The 17,135-nt window shown below is 35.9% G+C and overlaps 1 protein-coding gene across 2 annotated transcripts in view; it reads left to right on the top strand.

Moving 5' to 3' along the window:
- Window positions 1–1,740: 1,740 nt before the first annotated feature.
- LOC128012110 (ephrin type-B receptor 2) overlaps window positions 1,741–17,135 on the top strand; it is a 56,203-nt gene continuing 40,808 nt past the window's right edge. For both annotated transcript variants that reach the window (XM_052595103.1, XM_052595102.1), the window contains exons 1-3: window positions 1,741–1,904; window positions 15,853–15,917; window positions 16,228–16,912. In XM_052595103.1, the coding sequence (XP_052451063.1) occupies window positions 1,805–1,904; window positions 15,853–15,917; window positions 16,228–16,912 (850 nt within the window). In that variant the 5' untranslated portion in view covers window positions 1,741–1,804. The remainder of the gene's footprint in view (window positions 1,905–15,852; window positions 15,918–16,227; window positions 16,913–17,135) is intronic.

Below are 17,135 nucleotides of genomic sequence, written 5' to 3'. Positions count from 1 at the left end.
AGTGCTTCACGGTCTCGATTAAAAAGGTGATTCATATATATAACAGTCAGTGATATGAGCCAGAGTAAAAACCAGTTTCATGGTTCAATTCATGATCCTCAAGTCAAGACAGATTAGACCTGATTGGGTTGTTGGTGCCATATGTGACCTACAATCTGCGCTCTGCTTGTATTAGTAGACAGGAGGGACGCCAATCTCCCTAGGCAAAGGTTTCCATGGAAACGACCCCTGGATTTTCTAGTCTGCCGTTTTGCAGTCCTCACTCATCTTGAGGCTGAATTATCCTAGATTCCTTTATGTCAGCTCCATATTCTTCTGCTCTATTTCCTCCCTCTCTCGCCCCCTCTCTCTCTTTCCCTAACTCTCTGTCTCTCTCTTTCCTGTGGTCTTTCCCTCTCTTTGCTCTGGCTAAGAGCTCTGTTGTATGCCATTTGGAATTTCACAGAAATGTGTATAATCGTGTTCTATTTTTAATGAGTCATTATGATTTTCCTCATCAGTCAATGTGCATACTACACTGTTTTATGACTTGCGTGACTGCAGATTTACAATCTGAAGCCTATTTATTCATTTCATTCTCTCTTATGTTTTTGACCGAACGTACAAAAACGACATTTTTAATTGTAACTATGCTAACAGCTCCAATATTCAGGATCTGAAATGATATCTGAAATGCAGTCATACACTAGCTCATCTCACTACACTAGCTAGAGTCCCCAGGATTGCAATTATCCATGTATGAGGGCTGAAGTAGCTACTAATGGAGGTTTTCACATGGGAGTCAAAGGTCACGAGCGAAGGTGTTGAGAAACGAGGCCATTTGTCTTCTTCACACCAGCCCCTTGTGTGATCTATCAGCTGCGTAATCTTCAAAACCATAAAACTGCAAGTGACTCAAGGGATTAGAGAACTATTTGATAGACGACCACGTGTTACTCTATCAGTTCACCCCCTCAACCCCCCTGCGTCCAGACAGCACATTTCTCACTCAAACTCCAGGGGGCACTGTTGCTATAATATGAATTTATAGTGTCATTTATCAACCAAATGAATTCCTGGCAAACTACTTGGCTTGTGAATCCAATAGAAGCATGCTACTAATTTCAAATTTCGTAATAAATAATTAGTGCAGTGCACAGTGTCTTTTGTGTGACTTTTGTGTTAACTGATAAATAATCTTAATCTTATTATGCTATTAGATTTATTAATTTCTATTTAGATTATTATTCCAGTTTTAAGATTTTTTTGTTTGTTTTTAGAACAGTTTATTATAAGTATTATTATATAATTAGTATAATTATTTTAAATGAAAGTAAATGAATACATTTCAAATGTAATGTATTTTTATTAAATATAATATAATATACCTAATGGTATTTAAAAGAATATTAATCATTTTAAATTAATGCAAATCAATACATTTAAAATTCACTAATTTAATATAATATAATATAAAATAATATAATATTAATCATTTTAAATGAAAGCTAATTAATTTATTAAAAATTTAATTTAGAAAATAATAATATAACATAATATAATATAATATAATATAATATAATATAATATAATATAATATAATATAATATAATATAATATAATATAATATAACAGTTTTTATCTTGCAGACACTAGAGATAATCACGGTGTTGAGCATCACTCTCGTCATACAGTCATTCCCGTCCCCTCGTCTGCGTTTCATTGGTTTCGTCCAAACTTGCTTCAGTTCTTCCAGTTCAATGGGGTTTATTCGAGTGCTTGCGATCATAGTGTGTTCACAGATGGCCTGCCGGACAAGTTTTCAATGAATATTCTAGGTCTTTACAGTCAAATGCCCAAATTCACGGCAATTATGGATATAATTCGTTTGTTATGGATAATACGGATTGTGTGGGCTGTTGAAGGTAAGAGCATGTGTCTGTCAAACGTGCGCGCTTTGAATTGTCTGTTACTTTTTACGCTACATGATACTGATGATATTGATTAAATTAAAATGATCCTTTTTTTTCTTCAAATAAAGCCGTCGATACTAGTGTTTTACAGACAAGCTATATTATCTCAAGTTAATTGTTTTCGTTTCCATTTAAGTGCACCGAAAACAGGTGCACTGCAACTGTCTGTGGGTATAAATGAGTTAGAATGGCTTTCCTTCATTCTCCATTTACATCAGCACAACATAAACTGTTAAATCAGAGCAAAACTTAAAGGGATTGTTCACCAAAAAAATAATTCTTCCATCATTTATTCACCCTCATGTTGTACCAAAACAGCACGACTTTATTTCTGTGCAACACAAAAGATGATGTTAGACAGTCTGTTCCATTCTCTTCCATCAAAGTGAATGGTGAGCGAGGCTCATTCTGCCTTACATCTCCTTTAGTGTTTAACAGAAGAAAGAAAGTCATACAGGTTTGGAACCGCACAAGGGTGTAAATGATGTCTCATTATCAAGTCTCTTACACAGAATGATCTTTAGAGACATCTGAGGATGTATAGGCTGATATCTTGTGAGCTGTCTTGGTAACTAGAAAGCATTTTCTGGTATAATAAAAATATGCTTTATAGGTGCCCAGAATGCTGTCTAGCTAGGTTTTGAAAGCCACAGAGTAGTATTGTAATTCAAAATAACTAAAAAATATCTAGTCCTTTCCATAGTACATCTTATCTGTCAAACTCCAGTCTTTCTATAATTGAGATTCTCATTAGAAGTCATTCGATTCTCAATCATTGTGCTTCTAGAAGTTTTTCCTGTACCCATTGTATCTTGGAGTAGGTCCTTGTTGGTATGATGGACCTGTTGCAGCAAGACATAGGAGGAGAAAAATGACAATTGTTACACATTTATTTTGAGCATGACTTCATCTATGATATCATCATCTTGTTCTTAATCACTCACATAATTCACTCTTAAAATAAATGTTCCAAAAGGAGGTTTGTGATGCCCCTGAAGGACCATTTGGCTTCCCCAAAAAACCTTTCGGTGAACAGTTCCATTTTCTCTTTAATGTGAAGAACATCTGAATAAGAACTTTTTTCCACTGACCACTATAAATAATGTGCAATGGAAAGCCATCCATGGAGGATATTAAAGGTCTTCATGGAACTAATAGATGCCAGCAGAGAACTTTATTTTTATTTTTTTATTTTAAAGAGTGTAGTGATTAATTTATATTTGTTACCTGTTATATAGAAATTTATCTGTGGAATGTCAGATGAGAGTTATGCTTTATCTATTATGCTATTTTAATGATAAAATATCAATTTATAGTGATTCACTGTAAACGGGGCATACATGATGCTTAGCCATACCCTAAAAAACACCATCCATTTCTATTTGTTTGGTTCTGTCTGATGGATGTGAGCAGTAAAAGCTCATTTATCACACCTCAGAGCAGATACAGATCTTGGGAGAGAAATAATCGTTTACAGCTTCGAGAAACACACATGACTTAGGCTGCGACTAAGGGCATGGATATTTCCTCAAGTGAGTGTGAATTAGACCCCGCTTTGACTAATCTAATGAATTCGTCCTGTTTCAATTTTGTTGGCTGGTTTCTTCGTTTGCCTAAGGGCAGAGAGTAAATGATTTGCTGTAATGTGAAGAAAAACATGGCTGGACTGCCACTTAAGCTCCTGTTCTGTTTTGTTCTGTCAATCCCGTTGAAAGCTATAATGACAGGACTGTGCAGGAAAAGCAGACCCCCTCAGCTTTTGTAGAAAGTAGTGTGCATAAATTATAGTGGCTGTTTGTTCCATTAGAAATACACTACTTTCACAGGATTTACTAGAGTATCTAGTAATTTTAGTATCTAATAATTTTTTTTAATGATATACTTTTAAGGTGTTATTTATCTATTCAAAATCAATAATGCCATTCATGCATAAAATTGAAAAAGTAAAAAAAAAATAGTTCAGGTTGTAAAGTGTTGATATGACTACCTACCATATTATAATTGTATGTAATACAGGTATTATAGGATTAAATGAATTTAACCACAATTTTTTTTTTTAATCTAAAATAGTAAATGATAACTGAAGTAAAACAAATTTGTTATACCTGAATTAAAAAAAGTTTAGTTTAATTTACCTTAATGCTAAGGAATTATTTCTCATTTTCATTCACCTTGATGTACTGAAATAAACGAAAAATAATTAAATAATAATTAAATCTATAAATTTAAGTAAAAATGCCAAAAAGCAACAAAATTCAATTAAATTCAATTAAATGAAAAAATTAATAAAAACTATAATAATACCTTAATATTAATAACAATGATGCTCCCGATTCCCTACAATTATATTGCTAATTAAAAATTATTATTGTTATTTTGGGGAACAACTTTTTAAAATAAATAAATAACTGCATTTTAAGAATTATAGTCTCCTCTATTCATGGTACAGTGGAAAGTTACTTTTAATGTGATGGTTACATCACATTTTTAATCTGGTATTATCTTTTTCAGCTGTCAGTTTTCAAAGCAATTTGAAACTATTATGAAATCACTAATGATATGACCAGGATTTTTGTAATATTTTTCCTCTTGTTTATGTGGACCCTCTTGTACAGTGTGTCATTGACTATATAATTGTGGGAGATTTTTAACATCTGCAGTTGTTTCTGACCTTAATTGGAGTATACAACCACCAACTTTGTTTTCCATATAAAAACAGCAGCCATTTATCCAGGGTCTGTGTGATGTGTGTCAGACCAACCTCAGTCCTAGCTGCACTCCCCCATCCTTCTTTATTAGGACCAAGACCAGCCTCTGGCATCTGCAACATCTTTCCGAGCCTTTACATAAGCACGGCAAACCTGACCAATTTCAGTCACGTCAGACAGCGCTGCCTCTGCGGCCTGTCAGCTTTGCAGAGCGACAGACATAACAAACGGTCTCTGAATCAGTGAATTTATGGGTGATGGGAAACTGGGAGCTTCCATATGGCCTCTGATGAAATGACAAGATTTTATCCACAGGCTTGAGAGGGGGTCAAAATGGTGAAATTATCAGGTATCCAAGAGGGACTTGCCATCTGCTTGACAATTTAATTATCCGTCTGTCTCTCTGTCTTGTTGAGTGATCATTTTGAATAAAATGAGGTGAAATGGATTGTCCTCTTAATGTTAATTATTAGCCAGTTTAATGAGCGCCGTCATATTGATTTAAATTCATGCTATTTTTGAGTGCAGAGATGAGGGTACAAAACAAATTTGGTTTGTAAACACATTTAGAATCTCGTTTAACAAAATGTCAAAGTGTCAGCTGTTATCGAGGAGCAATATCTCTGTAACCACCACACATACGTGGGCAGATGTTTCTTAAATGGAGAGCGTAAGCAGGGTATAGTGGTCAGTGTGAAGAGTTTAAAGTATACAATCCATCTGTTTTATGAATGTTTTAAAGGACAAGGAAATAAGCAACACACAGGACAGGATGATACTCTGTAGCTTCTCTCCAAAGTTGAAGAGAATAGTGCAATATTGCAGTACTATTAATACTGAAGTCCTCCAGTTTTATTTTCAGTTGTCAATAATTGAGATGTAAGATATGAGTTGCATTTTTATGAAATGAGGGCTTGTTCACAGTGGGATTCAAGAGACACAAAAGAAGTGCCAGCTTCAGATACCTGAATGTTATTCAGCTTCGCTATTGATGACGGTCATTATCAGGAAATAACAGACCTCTGGAACATCGCCACTGACCAATCAGAATCAAGCATTTCAGTGAGTCGTGGAGTGCAGCAGTTGGGTTCTGGAAGTAAAATGCCATGCATTGTTTCCATGGGTTGTTGATTTTTAATGATAACTAATAAATGTTTAAAGGCAGACCAACTGTGAGTTCTGAGGTTGTCTACTGACGGTATACAATATACCATCGCGCAGATGAGCACTGACCTTCGCCTAATCCAACGAAGCACCGGAAATGATGTAATTGTGTCCCCATTCTCTCAAATCACAACTTAAAGGGATAGTTCACCAAAAATGAGAATTCTGTCATTAATTACCCACCCTCATGTTTTTCCAAACCCGTAAGACCTATGTTCATCTTCCAAACACAAATTAAGATTTAAGTTAATTTAAGTAAAATTTTGATGAAATCCAAAAGCTTTCTGTCCCTGCATGGACAGCAATGTAACTACGGTTGCAAAGGTAGTGAGGACATTGTTAAAATAGTCTGTGATATCAGTGGTTCAACTGTAATTTTATGAAGCTACAAGATGTGCAAAAAGAAAACAAAAATAAAGACTTTAACAATTTCTTCTCTTCCATGTTAGTCTTCGTCATGCATTCATGACAGTAACATGTGTGTGTGTGATTCTGGAGCCAGGGCTTGGAGCGGCACTTAATAGACAGCCATAGATCACTGACAAGATACGCAATATTGCGTTCATTATCCCAGATGAATCGCCTGCGATAATGGACGCGATATTACGTAGCTTGTCAGTGATCTATAGCTCTGTCTATTAAGTGCCGCTCCATTTGAAAGCAGGTGATAGCGATTTAGCGCTAATCACGGAACCAGATTTACTGATTAGATGCGCATGATCATATCTTTAGATATATCGCCCAGCCCTAGATGCGCTACGCCTTGTTTGCAAGCAGAGAAATACACATGTATGTGTCATGGTACTGTCGTGAATCGAAGACTGACACGGAAGAGAATAAACTGTTGAATAAAGTCATTATTTTTGTTTTTCTTTGTGTGCAAAATATTCTCGTAGCTTCATGAAATTAAATCGTGTTAGTTCCCTTGCTGTCTGGGTCAGAAAGCTCTCGGATTTCTTCAGAAAATATTAGTTTGTGTTCCGATGATGAACTGAAGGTCTTACAGGTTTTGAATGACACAAGAGTAATTCATTAATGACAGAATTAGATTTTTTGGGGTGGGTGAACTATCCCTTTAAAATGTATTGTTTATATGCAATCAACAACTTTAAAAAGATAGTTTTATATTTCTTCATTGTTTTTATTTGATTGTGATTCTCAATAGTTCTTAGACCACAGGAACCAGATAAGTCCTCTGCACAATCTTAAATTCCTGCAGCATGGAACAACCTGCTGGTTTCGTCTGGCCAAAAGAGAACTGGCTCCCCGACTGAGCCTGGTTTCTCCCAAGGTTTTTTTCTCCATTCTGTAACCAATCGAGTTCTGGTTCCTTGCCGCTGGTCTCCTGTGGCTTGCTTAGTTGGGGACACTTATTTTCCAGCGATATCGTCGACTTGATTGCACAGATACTATTTAAACTGGGCTTAGCTGGATGATGACATCACTGAATTCAATGATGAACTGCCTTTGACTGAAAATTTAGTGTTTATTATTGTCCTTTTGCATTGAGGCAGTATTTCCCTATTTGATAATGTAAAGCTGCTTTGAGACAATTTGTATTGTTAAAAGTGCTATATAGATAAAGGTGACTTGACTTAGGATTGTAATTAGGAAAAGGTTAAAACCTTTGTTTTTTGTCTGTTTTTCAAAAACCTTTTTTCTTCAAATCAAAGAGTGTACTGTTGTGATTCACATCATAGCTGGTAGGTTGTTTATGACTTATAGAGATTTAATGATGTTTTTTTTTTTTTTTATCCCTTTTAGAAAAAAAAATTCAAAAATGTCAGGGTGATATCATTATGAAGAAAAATGCCAAAATAACTGAATGGAAACCTTAAGAGTTTGGCAAAAGTTTTAATATTGCACATTAAACACATGGACTTTTTGTGGACTTTTTAATTTGACATTAGCCCAAGTAAGCCTTACACTGATAAATTGAGTCCAGTAGTTTCTTGTGCTTATCTGATGAAGATTTATTTGAACATGTGGCTTTTTCTGCATTATTGTGTTGTTGTTCATTCGATGAAGATTTATTTGAGCACATGGCATTATTGTGTTTGTGCTTATTTGATTAAGATATATTGGATCATATGGTACATTAAGCATTTCACACCTGTCAGATCTGCATGCCACCAAGCTGGAAAGATGTTTATCTTCTTCCTACTAGTACAGAAAAAGAAAATGTTTTTATGTTAGTCCATACACAGAATGGTGCAATGTAGTTCTCTCCTGTTTCTGAAGTCTGGCTCATTCACTATACTCACAGGTGTCTAATGGACTGCATGCTAAATTGATATTTTCTTTCTCTAAAACGAATCTGTATATAAATTATATTCATTGACCTAGAAGCTTTACATTCCGAAGTGAACCTAATGAAAAGAAAAGAGAGATCCCTAAGCTAAAAAATCTCTATTGAGAGTGATTAAAAATCAGATGAAAAGTTAATTTGCTCCCATAGCCTGAAGCTGCTAATTTACTCTGATCCACCAAGGATCTGATCTGCAAATGGATTGTTGTTGAGTGATCTTCAGTCAAAACCTTCTCAACTGGAACCATTTGGAATAAATTTGAACCACGTTCTGTATTTGTTGGTATTCGATTTAAGATTATAGATATTTATCTACTCAGTAATCTTATTAAATGGAGAGAATTTGCCTCAGGTCGTGGCTTCCGTCTTCCATGTATAATTTTGATCAGTGTAAGCTTCATTATGTGTTTCTCTCATTTTCAGGTATTGAATGTCTCGAAGCAAGCAAGAATGATTATGAATGGACATCCCAGATAATAAGCCGATATTGCATAATCATAAAATCCTCAATAGTAACAGGCGCAGGCACAGTTAATACACAGCGGTTTTGCCGTCAGAGCAGAAGCGCTCTTATTCCACAGAGAGCTGACATAAAATATTGAAATTCAAAAAGCTCACGACCTACTTCTCTACTATCCTTGATTTTCAAACTGTGATTATCTGAAAACACAAGGGTCTTGTGATGCTTCTTATAATGTCCACCTCCTCATACATTAGTCATGCGGACTGAATTTGTATTCGGTGCATTCAGTAGATTATTTTTAAGGTAATATATTTTCCATTAGTAATTCATAAATGTACTCTGCATCTCGTAATTTCTGTACCTTTGAATTAATCAATAAATGTCTTAAGCGAATATACACTTCTGTTCAAAAGTTTGGTGTCAGTAAGAATGTTTCTTTAAAGAAATTAATACTTTTATTCAGCAAGGATGCATCAAATTGATCAAAGTGTCAGTAAAGACATTTATAAAGTTACAAATTCTTTTCTTTTGAACTTTCAAACTATTGCATGGTTGTGTATGCAAGCAGGGTCAAAATTAGCTCGAAAAAGCTTGAAACATGATTGAGTTTGGCCTGTAACTGCAAAATTGCATGGTCTGGATTGAATAATGATAATCTGACCCTCGCTGATGTTTACTGACGTGAGCGATTCAGTTGAAAGACTAAACCTCTTCCTTTAGTGGGAATCTAGGAGCTTTTTATTTTTCCAGGTCTATGCGACAACAAATGGGTGTAATAATCAATGAATCAAGAAGTCTCCAAAAAGAAAATATCCAGATCAAAATCACAGAAAGACAGACAAGACATTGTTGCAGGGATAAAAATCTATAATGCGAAAAATGCTTCAATGGCCTATATATTTTCCCAGTACACCCACCATTCGGCAGGTGTGGTTAATTTTGGCCTCTGAATGTGACTGGTCTGTCTGCTTCAGGGCGCTTTTTCAGCTCCTGGCCCACATTGCCATAGAGATGAGAGGTGTAAATTGGGAAAGCTGGGGATTAGTGTTGGGTCTGTAAACTGTGAGCAGGCTGCTCCAATGACCCACTGCTCATTCAGTGCCATCACATTTGGCTCCTGTCTGCAAATGTTAGACAGTCACACACTGTAGCAGAGACATGTAGGGGTTTAGATTCAAAACGTCCCCCTGACATCTGCTCAGAATTCTGACATAACAGAGTGAGACAAATCTCTTGTTGGACTGCAGCGAATGCTTTACTGCCGCTGTACCACAGACATGTTTCATCGATAGCTTTTGTAGGTCAGTAAATCCCAATTCTGTATCCAACAAAGGATTTATGAGGAAAATGTTCTTAAAGGGATAGTTCATTCCCCCCAAAATGAATATTTTGTCATAGTTTACTCACGTCATGTTGTTCCAAATGATTTTCTCTCCTGTGTGCAACACAGAAGCCAAAAAGTTTAAATGTTTTTCTCCCTAAAATTCACTAGTCACTGGTGTCAAATTTAGTTTTGTCCCCATATAAACAATTGGAAAGTTCTTTAAAATACAGTGTTGTTATTGTTTCAGTAACTGATACTGACATTTTTTTTTTTTTGGTAATTAAACATAAATAATAAAATGTAAAAAGTAATTAAAAAACAAAAAGAAAAATAGTACTAAAATATTAGATTAAAAATACAATTTAAATATTAGATTAAAACAAAATGATTGTTGCATTATCAACTAATTAAAACAGAAGTATTTACAATTCTAAGATTAAAACTGAATAAAAAAAAGTAATAACAATAAGCTAAATAGAAATATAAAAAAACTAAAGTAAATGACCAGCACATATACACAAACAATATTAGTAAAACATAAATTGTAATAAAAACTGAAAATGTAAAGAATTAAAAAAATGCATACAAATAATGCTTAAGTTAAAGTCTGAAAATTTTATTTTATATAACACAGAAGAAACCACATGAGAATGAGTGTACTGTATGATGACAGAGAGTTTATTTTTGGCTGAACTGTCGCTTAAAGGATTACTGTGAAACTACAAAACCATTTCCTTCTTTCTATATGTCAGGCTTGTCATCGGTTGCAGACTGGTGCTATTGTTCTTTTGAAGATGGATTGTGAATTTACACACTCAGACACACTGCGGCAGTCCCCATGGTCTAGTGAATGTTTTAGCATCCCACCCACAGGTTGACTGACGGATCTGGAGCACAGAGGATCAATGCACTCTGTCCTGTTTTTGGATGCGGAATTCTGAGCATGTCCTCAGACTAGTTCACGCTTTCACGATGTGTCATAGCTGCTCACTGTTGGGCTTGGAAGCTATTGATCAGTTTAGAATATCTATTACAATCAGTGCTGTTTGAATCCATCATGTACTGGAGACATGGTGTTTCAGTTACATAATCATGTTTACGGTTACAATTATTTATTTCTTTTTTTACATTACAGCAACAGCCCTCGAGCTATGTACATGAACTAGACGAGATTGGTCAGATGTTCTTGCTTTAATGAGATACCATCTGTGCAAGTAATTCACACGATCAATATCACATTTATTTGATTAGTGATCAAGCTGGAAGTGTTTTTTAATTCCAGGATAAGATTAGATTTTGAATCTTAGATTATGAGACTTTTGGATCCTAATGTATGTCAGTAACAAGCAGTATATAATATCAGTGTTGCATGTTTTTATGCGTGCGTGCATTCATTGGCAATATTTGATATAATGGAATGTAAGACCGTAGGGATCTGCATAGTTTGTGAGGGTGTGTGTGTTGTGTATGATCAAAGCTGGATTTAATTAACTCTACATTAATTTTTCAGTATGTTTCAAGGGCAATGTTTGTGCTTCTTCCATCTGAATTAAACAAACAAGAAAGGCAGTATTGGAGATCAGCACAATAAAAAGCTTTATGAAATGAGAATGTACTATATATCAGCGCTCATAAGAATAAGAAAATAAGTTTAAGAATATTTCTGCCTGTTTGAGGGGAAAAGATTGAAAATGTTCTGTTGATTGTGTTAAGAACGTAACCAAAATAAATCACAGTCGATTCATCTTTACAAATGGACCTCATATGTGACCCTGGACCACAAAACCACATAGCGCAGGAATATTTGTAGCAGTAGCCAAAATTACATTGTATGGGTCAAAATTATCGATTTTTCTTTTATGACAAAAAAGATCATGTTCCATGATATTTTGTAAATTTCCTACCCTAAAAAAAAAAAAAAAAAAAAGTAATATGGGTTTCTAAGAACTTCATTTGGACAATTTTTAAGGTGATTTTCTTAATAATTTTATTTTATTATTATTATTATTATTATTTTTATCTAGTTTTTCAAATAGTTGTATCTCAGTCAAAAATTGTCCTATCATAACATACCATGCATCAATGGAAAGCTTATTTTTTATTTAGCTTTCAGACTAAATCAATTATTTTTAGCACAGCACGTTGACTTGTTGCCTCGTTTGGGCTACCTTGTTGAGCGCAGCGGCACTGAGAACATCATATCTCACACACTTTCATTTGTTTTATTTTCCAAATGTAATAGGATTAGTCCAACGAATCATTTGGTTTGTAATGCGCACCGAACCGAAAGCTTCGTACCGAACGGTTCAATACGAATACGTGTGTCATTACACCCCTAATTTCCACATAATTTTTGGTTATCTTTTTTAGTTGCAGCATGAAGCCCTGCACATAATTAAGTTCTAGATGTGTCTCATCCAGGTCTTTTTATACAGTATGTCCCGTAGCATGGAAAGGAGTGGCCATAAAACAAATGTAGCTCATACAGTAGATTCAGAAGAGCAAATTAGACTTTAAATATTTAGCTTCTCAGCCACAAAGTGGTGTTTGCCGAGTCAGTTTAGATTTGTTACTAATAGTGTGTACTAGTTTCTCCACTTAAAGTTTCCCTGTTGATATTTTCTCACTTGTAGTCACATCAAGAAGAAGGATTCTATGTTTATCACGTTTGACAGAAAAATCAACATTTCTTAATCCTCCCTGCTTGCTATTCCATTATGTATGGGTATTTTGAGATTTATTCACCTGCATTTAAATGCCATTCTATGATACATATAAAATTACACATTACACAGATATCGTATTGTCCAAGAAGAGAGTGATTTGGTAAGTGAATGATGAGGTTCTATGGTTTTGGGGTGCGTGCTTGTGTTCACCGCATCGACATGGCTCAGCATGTGCAAACTGGGCAATGAAATTAATAAATAAAAAAATGTGGGACTGAAGTTGGGCCTTGGCACGCTGACCTAAAATCCAGTGAAGACTCGCCATGTTTCCCGTGGGATTAATTCAGTGTGGCATACAGAGTGTAGCGCAGCCTGTAAGGATTATATGTACTGGACTTGGGCTCCCGCTGCCCTACTTTTCATTAAAATATAGAGAGAGAGGGAGATTGCATGAATGCCTGGACAGATGGAGTGGGGGTTTGATTAAACAGTGCACCAAGTAGTGGGAAATGCTACAACTTTCTCTTTTCTCTTTAGATTTTCATTATATTGTTGCATGGATGTTTTATGTGAATGCATGAGGCTGTATTAGTAATCGTGTTTTGTGCTTTTTTTGTTTGACCCGTGGGCTTATAAAGTCTAAGAGGATTGTTTGTTTGCTCTTGTATTTTCCTCCCGGCTTCATCATATTCTCACATTCACAGCATTAAACACAGCAATGGTGCTGTTCCTGAGAGAAATATCTTTGGTTGCCCCTGAGCTGCAGAAGCTGCTGAAATATAAATGAGACACTTAATGGCTGAGGCTGTATCGAGCCGGTGTTTACAGGGATCCCAGGATTTTGTGTCACTGGGATTCTGGCTTCGATCTCAGGAAGTCCTCTTGCCATTTGCCAAATACCGATTCATAAATGCCACGGGGAGTCTGTGTGTCACACTGGATGTGTTTATGTTGCCTTGACTGAGGGCGGCCCATATGCCCTGGCAGGACCCCATATGTGATCATCCCTCAAGACATGAAAAAAGCTCGTTTCTTATATACATGAAATTAAACAGCTATACACCGCACTACAGCTTTGGACAGATGGTAGTAGTCTAATTTTTCTAAATGTTTAGGGAAAAAAGTTTCCCATCTCCATTCTGAATGTTTCAAGCTATTGGTTTCTGGAATATTCAGATCAAGACCATATAAAAATCTAAATTTGCAAAGTTTTGTGACTTTTAGTTGGAGTTTGTTCACTTTGAGGCTGTCTATAAGTGTGCTCCTTAACACTGAAAAAAAAAAAAAAACATTTTAGCAGATATACAGATTTTAAGTTTCTCGGAAAACTGACCAGTAATACTGAAGAATCATCGTGCACTGCATCATTTTTTTTTTTGTCCTTTTTTCTTGGGCAGGATTTTTTAAATGGCCTTTATAATAATTACAATTATTAAACAAATCATGGATACCCTTAACATCTCAGCCATAGTCAAAAATTTTCATTCATCAAGTGCCAAATCTGATTAAAAAATCATGGTCATTGGCAAGTGCCTATGTAAAACAGTGTTACTCACCAGTTGGGCGTTTACTTTTTATGAATTTGAACATATCATGGTCTTGGAAAAATGTTATGGCTTGTTATGGCATAGTTGCATAGCTCATTGTGGTGCTGTGTTTTTTTACACACAAGCAGCTCATGATTCACTGTTTCAGTGTCTCGTAATGGCTCAGTTCAGAGGAAATGTCTCTCAATCTCTGCAAGTTCTGTGAGTTTGGGACACACATAATTTGCATATTAAAAAACAATGCACATCAACCATCTTTTTCCAAATTTGTAATGAGAATTTTTTTGTAAATCTATGAAATGGAAAGTTCACCCAAAATGAAAATTAGCCCATAATTGACTCACCCTCAAGACATCTTAGGTTTATATATCTTTCATCTTTCAGACAAATCCAATCATATGTTATATTTGAAAAACGTCCTGGCTCATCCAAGCTTTATAATGGCAGTGGGCGGGTGTTATTTCCTGTCTATGCCCGCATCCTACATAATCCAACTGGAACGGTGTTCTCTTGTGAATATGCATACGTCAGTTAGCATAAGTTATTATGCTATAACATTTTAAATATGAATATTTTTCTTACAAAAATGCATTGATTCGCTACAGGATGCCTTTATTCATCCCCCGGAGCCATGTGAGGCACTCTTTATTATGGATGGATGCACTTTATTGGACTTCTTTTGGACTATTGGAAGAGCCAGGATGCTTAAATGTAACTCTGATTGTATTAGTCTAAACAAGAATGTCATATACACATATAATTATCATTTTAAATCTTTGGGTTAAAATTCATAAACATTGAGAAAGTTTTGCCTTTTGCATTATTTTTCCATTTACATTGAGAAATATATTGGTGGATGGATATTGGATATTATTTGTGTATTTTCATTTCCCTTATTTTTATGCTTAGATTAAGATAAAAATATAAAGAAAATCTTTAAAAAAAAAACACGTAATTAAATAACATGTAAATGTGATCTTCTGCCAGTTTTAAAATTAATAGATTTCATCCTGTAGATTTATAATGTTAAGATGCCTAAATTCACATAGTTTTTCATATTTATTTATTTTGACAAACTATTTTAGAATTTTATAATGGCCGCAAGGTGAAAAAAATCACCTGCTTTGTGGTTTCAGCCAGACTTTTATTATCAATGCATTCCTAATTTGTTCATTTGTGTTTTGTTTCCTTAGGCCAGCTTCAAAGCACTTCAACAAATCTTTTGCTCTAAAACCCTCTCTAGAGTCTCATTATGCTGATTTTGGCTGTATGCAGAAACCAGTTATACCTGGCTAAATAATTGAAACTGTCAGATCAGAGTCATGTTTCTGAACTATATTGTCCAATTTGCCATATTGAATAGAAAGGCACCCTCTGTCATCCGGGGCAATTACGAACTAGATGTGAAGGGAAGCAGATGTTAGAACATGGTGTGATCTATCAACTGTGATGGATAACACTTCCAATCTAGTAATGGCCATTTGTAACATTTGATTAACAATAAGAGTAAAAAAAATAGCGAGCTATTACCGCTGTGAAATGGGCAACTGTTATTTTGCATCTCGGTGTGAGTCATCATTCATTTAACATTCAGAAAAGCTATCCATTATGCATCATAATTATTGTTAAGAGACTTCTCACAGATGCTCAAACGTGCAGTAAAAGGCTCTTGGCGGCAGCATTGTAAACTTACAGGTTTTTGACATGCATTTCTTTTCAGATGTGTTGATGGACTCCACAACGGCAACGGCAGAGCTGGGCTGGACGATATATCCATCACTGGGGGTGAGCCTCATTGAAATAATTTAGATGATCAGAGCTAGCATAAATGAATAATTCAGCGCACAAATTCAGCGTGACTCATGTAGTGCAGCAAATAGAAGTTGAATGAATTCAAAAAGAAAATAATTTTTAATGCAATCCATGTCATTTGTCTCATTTCTGCACATTTTTACCTTAGATGTCATAATGCGTCTGTAATGGTGCGAATCCACGAACGAACGTTCCATAAATATGCAAATAGCATGAAAAACAAGTTTTTACTATTATAAACATATTGCTTATTCAAATGTTATTATCTGTGCTTTGGTCCCAGTGGGAAGAGGTGAGTGGCTATGACGAGAAGATGAACACCATCCGCACCTACCAGGTGTGTAACGTCTTCAACGCCAACCAGAACAACTGGGTGCGCACCAAATACATCCAGCGGCGAGGAGCCCAGCGGATCCACGTGGAGATGAAGTTCTCCGTGCGAGACTGCAGCAGCATCCCTAACGTCACTGGCTCTTGCAAGGAGACTTTTAATCTATACTACTTCGAGGCTGACAGGGACATAGCCACCAAGGTGTATCCCGCATGGATGGAGAACCCTTGGATCAAGGTGGATACCATTGCGGCCGATGAGAGTTTCTCCCAGGTGGACCTGGGCGGTCGTGTGATGAAGATCAACACGGAAGTACGCAGCTTCGGGCCTGTGTCCCGCAAAGGTTTCTTCTTGGCTTTCCAGGACTATGGAGCATGCATGTCTCTCATCGCCGTGAAGGTTTTCTATCGCAAATGCCCCCGAGTTATTCGGAATGGGGCCATCTTTGAGGAGACCTTGTCAGGTGCGGAGAGCACCTCTCTGGTCTCTGCCCGGGGCAGTTGTGTACCTAATGGAGAGGAAGTGGATGTTCCCATTAAACTGTACTGCAATGGAGATGGGGAGTGGCTGGTACCTATTGGGCGCTGTGTGTGCAAGGCCGGTTATGAGTCTGTGGACAACGGGACTGTGTGTAGAGGTGAGTTTTGTTTCTTATTCAATGCTACTTAATGAGTATTAGAATAATGTGTTATTTGTTCACCCTCATGATATACCAAACCCATCTTCTGTGATTTTTAAGGGTTTTCTTTTTAAGATCAACAGGCTGTCAAACTCCAAATAGGACAAAAAAATTTAATGAAAGTACTTAATATACTCATGCACTTTATTCTGTGTCTTCTGAAGCTGTATGATTTCTGGTA

Source organism: Carassius gibelio, chromosome B23 (assembly GCF_023724105.1).
Source record: "Carassius gibelio isolate Cgi1373 ecotype wild population from Czech Republic chromosome B23, carGib1.2-hapl.c, whole genome shotgun sequence".
Taxonomy (NCBI): domain Eukaryota; kingdom Metazoa; phylum Chordata; class Actinopteri; order Cypriniformes; family Cyprinidae; genus Carassius; species Carassius gibelio.
This window is presented reverse-complemented; position numbering and strand designations above follow the sequence as displayed.